The 7,056-nt window shown below is 37.8% G+C and overlaps 1 protein-coding gene across 2 annotated transcripts; it reads left to right on the top strand.

Moving 5' to 3' along the window:
- Positions 1–2,834: 2,834 nt before the first annotated feature.
- LOC116718295 (aquaporin-4) lies at positions 2,835–6,244 on the top strand. Of its 2 annotated transcripts, XM_032560120.1 has the most exons (6): positions 2,835–2,953; positions 3,977–4,168; positions 4,732–4,893; positions 4,990–5,154; positions 5,513–5,593; positions 5,903–6,244. In XM_032560120.1, the coding sequence occupies exons 1-6, from the start codon at positions 2,939–2,941 to the stop codon at positions 6,116–6,118; spliced, it is 831 nt and encodes a 276-aa protein (XP_032416011.1). In that variant the 5' UTR covers positions 2,835–2,938; the 3' UTR covers positions 6,119–6,244. The 2 variants fall into 2 exon arrangements, with proteins under 2 accessions (XP_032416011.1, XP_032416002.1); XM_032560111.1 differs by having other exon boundaries at positions 2,843–4,168.
- Positions 6,245–7,056: the final 812 nt, after the last annotated feature.

The following is a 7,056-nucleotide window of genomic DNA, read 5'->3' as shown; positions in this document are numbered from 1 at the left end:
GTGGGGAGTTATACTACGATGCAGTGATTAACCCCATCATGATATATTGCATAATTTGGTTATGGTCTTGCAAAACATTTGTAAAACCAGATATCGATTTTATAATTAAAGTATTTCCTATTCCATAGTTTTGTTTTGTGATTTTTATCACTGCATTTATTATGTGCTTCAACATCAACGCGCCACAGTTCCCACAAGTCTGAACCGGAAGTGATCGGCGCAACAGAACCGCCATCTTGTTAGGCAAGAGTAGCACAAAGCATAGATGAACCATGCTTTGAGACGAACAAAAATAATATCAAAAGGTTTAAGACTTGATTGTTGCTTTGTACTTACATTGTTAGATATGAACCAGCGGGAGCTAGTTCTAAGCTTGTGGCTCGTTTATTGTTGTCATAGCAACTCCATAGCAACTGTCATGGCAGTTACGATACCTACCAAGATGGCTGTCAGCTACAAGGTTCCTAAAAATGTGATGTCACATGAGAACTATTTATCGGACTAGCGATGGAAATTAGTCACCTATTTACAGTGGGTGTTCATTAATACGTATTGTCCTCCCATGTTTTATAAACTAAACTTGAACTTGACAGTGAAAAATGTTAAAAATATTTGTGTCCCATAGAAATATTGGGAGCATCTGTTTTTTTTTTTTTGTTCTTTTGTTATTTAAATAAAATTTTTTTTGCAGAAAATAAAAAGTCCTGTCTGGAGCACATTTTGCTGGAAACATCCTGCCGTCACTTCCAGCTGTTCAACTGTGATGGAGACTCCAGATTCAAACTCACTAATGAATCTACAATCAAAATCAGGAAAAACAACACGGTTTTTCTTTAATTTTCTTTCATTTTTCTTTTCTTTTCTCTTTTTTTTTTTTTTTACCTTACATTCATTTCCAGAGTCTGTACCATATTAATTCCCCGTTGCTCTGTAGCGCAAAGCCCTGAGTTTGCACTTCGAGTGTATGTGTGAAAATAGCGTCAGTGTCAGCACTCTGGGTGAGTGAGGCGGCCTGAAAACTCCTCACGCCAGCGGGTTCCAGAGCCGCACATTTGGGGCTTACCGCCACAAAAGGGGGGATAACAGTCACACAGTTGCCACAGTGAGGAGGGGGTAATCCATGACATAATGGGGCAGACCAGCAGAAATCCACCACCATCATGTACCGGTCATTTCTGCCCCTTCACTCGGTTTGGACCCAGAGCGGTTCCTGCAGCATCATCTGATCGAAGTGCAGTGCGTGTTGATATCAAAGAGGGACAATGAAAAGAGACGCAGCAGTTCACAAGCCTCCATGGTAACAGCATCATGAAAGAGACGGTCCCCATGGTGATCAGAGGGATACCTCACAAGCAGCATGTAGAGAGGCGAAAACGGGCCTTTTGAAACGACTGAAAAAGGTTTTAGGGATTGATCGTATCTGGCGCAGAAATGCTGCATATTAGAGAAAGAGATGGTTTGAAATCAAAGCATGAGGTTTGTTCTTGTTGTTCGCCTCACTTCTGCTCACTAATTGGCTCCTTCTGCTATTACTGGTTTGAAAGTCATGCTGAGCGGCAGTTTCTAGGTGACCAGTTCACACCAAACACAGTTTGACAAAAAAAAACAACAACCCAACAAACAAACAAAACAAACGTTTTGCTAAATGGTGTACATCTGAAATCTTCCTGAAGAAAATAAATTCTTGGCATAAAATAAGAAAAGAAACAAAATTATAAGCCAAATAGCCATATAACAAGACAAGCATCTAGTTTAGGTAGACATCTGTTCTCAAGATTGAAACAGTTCCTTGTCAATTTTATAGACTTGTAAGTGTAATTTATATTTAAAAAGAAGCAATCATTTGATTTTGTGTGCTGCTGGTGTAATCAGAGGGAAGTTAGAGATATCGCTAATTGAAAAAAAATGGATGGATTATTAAATATTCTGTTATTTTTAACTATTTTTATAATCTCTGCACATGATTTAGTTGCGCCTAAACAACAACAAAACAGCATAGATTCACTTATTAAACAAAATATAACAAAAGATCAATTTTGATTTCTTTTAGCTGAAGAAAAGAAACTTTTAAAAAAGTGACCAAAGTATTGTTCTGTGACATGTCTGAAAAAAATCGTGGGTGTTTTAATACGCTTTTGTAAATGTTGAGAATGCAAATGAAACAGATTGTAAGATAAATTTTATAATGTTATAAAGTAAATAAATATAATGTAACTAATGTTCAAAAGGGTTATTCTCTGCTGTCTGGGTTGGTATTTATTGTAATTTATTATGATAGGTGACTATTATTGATATTTTTATTAAAATGCTGAAATATAAGAAAGAAATCTTTTAAAAGATAAATGGAAATACATATAGAAAAATTAAGTCTAAATTATGTTCAAAGTGTTACATCCAAACTATGTTGGAAAATCTTTACCTAGTTTTGTGGATTTTTGGCAAAATGTGTTGCTTTTAAGTTTTAATCTGGCATTGTGTGTATATGTGTTTATGTAATTTGGGATGACATTTAGTGCTGACAAACTGTATCAACTGAGAATTAATATACATCACCTTCATATGCAGCACATTTTGCAGTTGTGACCATCTTTTTGATTTTATTTATTGAGACATTTTGCATGCATGTTAGAAGCCCTGCAGATTTCTATAGAGGCATAAGGTTGATTTTTGGAGGACAGGACATTAGACATGCAACCTCAAAGGGACGTCTTTGCTGTGTGTGTGTGTGTGTGTGTGTGTGTGTGCGCGAGCAGCAGGAAAGCAAAGAAGGGCATGGAGTGCAGCGGAGAAGGAGAGCGTGAGGCGGAGAGGGAGGAGGCTGTTCTCATCAAAAGAGCTCTCAAGTTAATGAGACCCCAAAGCCCTCAGACCCCCACAGCTCCACACACAGAAACAGAGATAAACAAGGAGCCGGAGGGAAACGTCTACTGGATCTGAAATGACGTGGCGGGAGGTGAGGATTCTCATTTAATGCTTGGATTTGAGCAACAGGAAAGTTGTACATTTTCTTTATAATTCATAAGTATATTTGGAATAAAAGTGGCTGTTTATGATGATTTAGTTTTATTAGCTGGAAGTAATTTGTAATTTATGAGTTTATGTTGAAGCTCCTGATCACAGGCTCTTGATTTGACCAAATCTATCTCAGGTTTTTGATATATTCATGTTTGCTTCTAAACAAAGATTTTCAAATTATTCCAAAATTTGGCACTTAGTTTTTCCCTTAAAATCAAATCTTCGTTTTTAAGAACCTAGAGTACCAACTGCAGTACAAGTAAAATGTTTCTCCGTTGCACTTGGTTTGAAAGTCCTGCGTCCTGAAAACGCAGAACCGTATTATTTTGTCTATATCACAGATCCAGATATAGACAAAATATAGCTATAATATTGCAGATATGTAGAATATGAGCAAAAACAAAGAAATCCTGTTCTTATTTTGTCACAATGATGGGCATTCTCTAAAACATAAATACCAGCTTTTGCTGAAAAACCAAAACTTGAAATCACTTTTCTATTTTTCCTCAGTTTTTCTACAGGGAACTAAACCAGATGTGCCCAACAAATGACCCAAACAACTCAGGCCACACTTTGTTTACTTTGGATTTATCAAATCTTGTTGTAAAACTGTAGATCACAGCATGGTTCTCTGTTTATCATTTTATAATCGATCATTGCCTCACTCCTAGTTAACTAGTTTTTAGGAGATGGTTGTCATTATTTCATTATTGTGTCATAAATGAGACCTAAATCAGGATATGTTTAGCAGAAACATGTATTAACCTGTTTGAAAGTCCTTGAATTTTGCATATATTTACATTTCAAAGTCCCCCTAATATTTTAGCAAACACATATTTACAAACCTCTGACTTTCAACAACATTTTAGTTTCGTGTTTTGATTCATTTTAGTTATAAAAATTGAATAGAAGGACTAAATACAAGCTAACTTTGTTCATGTGCCCTTTTTCCGCCGAGGAGCTCCGCAGTAGGCAATTCTGGAGTGCCGTCTTAGCAGAGCTGCTTGGCACCCTGGTGTTAGTGAGCGCTGTGCTGGGCGCCTCTGTTCCAGGGCCCGGCGAGGCCCCAGTGGGGCCCCTGTATCCAGCTGTGGCAGTGGGTGTAGTCATTATTTCACTGGCACACTGCTTTGGAGAAATAAGTGGAGCGCAGGTAAACACCGTACAGCGACATTTAGAGAACAGATTTTTATTTTTTCCCACAAAACAGCCAAAAGGATGTTGAATAAATGTGATGAAATTGTCCATTAAATTAAAAGTTGGTAAAAACAGAAGATTTTATGTAAAGTAAACCAGTTAGTAAATAATTGCAGTTTCTCTTTTGGCTTCTGGTTTATTGATCGAGTGCTTCAGTATTGTCACCTTCCTAAAATAATGACCTGATTTTTTTTTTTAACCTAAATCATCAAATGGCAAAAAGTGGAGTTTTTGTTGTTGTTGTTAAAATCACTTTTGGCAAAAAATGGCTTAGGCCATCATTTTAGGAAGGTAACAATAATCAATATCAGAATAGAAATAGTTTAAAAAAGAAAGCAGAAAATATAGTTTTCCATTAATTAGACATACACACACGCATGTTTTTGATAGAATCATAAAATAAAAAATACACTTTGTGAAATCTTGTAGTGAATGCCGACAGTGAGGTGAAATTCAAACATGCTGAATTTGATTTTATTAGAAAGTAGAAAAGCAGTTTGTGTCTGTGTGTCTGACCAGGTGAACCCGGCTGTCACGCTGTCCTTGCTGGCCACCCGGAAGCTGGACGCTCTGCGGGCGGTCGTTTACATGGTGGCTCAGTGTTTGGGGGCCTGTGTAGGGGCCTCGGCCCTCTATCTGGCTCTGCCCCTCAAAGCCACAGCAGAGCACTTTGTTAACAGGGTCAGTTTGCAGAATGCAACTCGGTTTCTGCTAAATATTTCTCATATTTTCTTCTTAATGCTTCCTCTGTCTCGATTCCTCTTAAATCACACTCAGGTTCCTGCAGATTTGAATGCAGCGCAGGCTCTGTGCATCGAGGTTCTGTGCACCTTTCAGATGGTTTTCACCATCTTCTCAGTGGAGGAGCAGAGACGGAAGGAGAGCGTGGAACCAGGAAATCTGGCCATTGGACTTTCTCACACTGCTGGAGTGCTAATAGGGGTAAAAAACAAAAAAAGCTAGACTCCTGGTATATTTGTTTACATAAAAATTTAGAATTTTAATAGATAGATCAACAAAAACTAACGCATTATTATAAAACCGAAAGGAAAGAACGCAAAAAATTTCAGAATATTTTATAGAACAATCTGAAAAGTGTGGAGTGCATTTGTATTCAGAACCTCTTTTCAAAAACTGTAAATGGGGTTTTCCTCAGGTGTCTCACACACCACATTCAGATTGTTATTTGTAATATCGCATACAAATATTATATTACAGTTTGTTTTTGCTTTAATTGAGAAAAGTTTGCCATTAAATAAATACATCACACCACCAATTAACAACAACAACTGTGTGTTAGGCCCGTTTCTCTGGTGCCAGTATGAACCCGGCACGCTCCTTGGGTCCAGCCATCATCACTGGATTCTGGGAAAATCACTGGGTAAGACACACTTTTCACTCTGCAGCGTGGAGATGCTTCATATTAACTTTTTTTTAAAAAATGATTTACAATAAGTAACTAAATTTTTATCCTTTGCTTTAACCTTTTATGCTGCATTAAACAGGTTGCATGTAATGTGCTACAGGCAGTGAGAGTCATTAAATAATTAGCAAAGATTTATTGCAATCTAATATGCATAGTGAGGACAATGATCATACAAATTTGTGAATTTTGTTCATTTCACACAGAAAATCAACCTTAGCTCTTCTCAGGTGCGGTACGCTCTGCTACTCTGTCATCTACCTACAGGTATACTGGATCGGTCCGATCATCGGCGCTCTACTGGCCGGAGTGTCCCATGAGTTCTTCTTCGCCCGCAGCGCCTCTCGCCAGAAGCTGGTGGCCTGTTTGACCTGCAAGGACATTGAGATCGTTGAGACGGCCAGCATGACCGGCTCGTCTCTGTCCACAGTCACTCAGAACGCCATGAGAGCCAAACATGCCAACAAACAGGAAAGCAACTGAAGATGGACGGTGGTTTCGTCAGGCTTCGATGGTGATGAGCGATGGCAGGAGCTGAGTTACCAACGGTTAAGCTCCTTAAACGTCCTGTGCCAAAAAGAAACACAAATCAGACTAATGATCTGAAGATTGTTGTATAATAAATAAAAACAAATCTGATTATGATAACTTGCTTAAAACAGAAGAAAACCGTATCACAATCTAAGAGTTTCATATCAGTCAATATCGATAATTATTGATTAGTTTTTTTTGTTCTAAATATCTGAAATCCTGCCAAACTGGTGGTGTGATGTTTCCTGTTTTTTCCAGTTTTTTAAAATTTTTAAGCAGTTAAGAGATAAAGTGGTGGAACCTTAATCTGCTGCTGCGGCAGTTACTCAACAGGTTGTTGCTAGGTAACCACAGGTTACTCAACAAGTTGTTGCTTGGTAACCAAAGAGTGAGCGAGTGAGTTAGTTGATGCCACCAGTCTGGTTTATCTAGCAGTGACAGGTTGAGCGGCTAAAGGCTTTCCTCTGCCTACCTCCCCCAGAATGCTGTGCGGTTCTGAATCAGAGTTTGGTGAAGTTATTGGATATTTTATCAGACTTTCTATTGAATTTGACTTTGAAGAATTTGTCCTTTGACCTTGAATTTGTCCATTACTGTCTTGTTTTGGTTAACCAACAATCTTTTCGTAATTTTCTTAATTTTATTTCCAAATCTTTAATGGAGATGATGGTGGAAAAAGGGATTTTACATCAAATTAAGAAAACCCTGAGCATCCTCTTCATGAGACTCATTTTTACTGAGAGTCGTAAAACTTCCTAGGCTACAAAAAATAAATCATATTTTTTGTCATTTTCACAATAAAAAAAAAAGATAAAACCATTTACATGACACAGGATAAGTACTGCCTTTATTGCCATATATGAGGCTGGAAGCTAATGTCGCTAGGTTCG

This window comes from Xiphophorus hellerii, chromosome 1 (genome assembly GCF_003331165.1).
Source record: "Xiphophorus hellerii strain 12219 chromosome 1, Xiphophorus_hellerii-4.1, whole genome shotgun sequence".
In the NCBI taxonomy this organism is placed as follows: Eukaryota; Metazoa; Chordata; class Actinopteri; order Cyprinodontiformes; family Poeciliidae; genus Xiphophorus; species Xiphophorus hellerii.
The sequence above is the reverse complement of the archived record's forward strand: the minus strand, read 5'-3'. Positions and strand labels throughout refer to the sequence as shown.

Excerpts from the sequence above, each read along its gene's own strand:
- LOC116718295 (XM_032560111.1), top strand. The coding sequence starts at position 3,953 with ATGTGCCCTTTTTCCGCCGAGGAGCTCCGCAGTAGGCAATTCTGGAGT. Across the intron at positions 4,894-4,989 it reads CAGAGCACTTTGTTAACAGG|GTTCCTGCAGATTTGAATGC; the intron begins GTCAGTTTGCAG and ends AATCACACTCAG. Across the intron at positions 5,594-5,902 it reads GATTCTGGGAAAATCACTGG|GTATACTGGATCGGTCCGAT; the intron begins GTAAGACACACT and ends ATCTACCTACAG.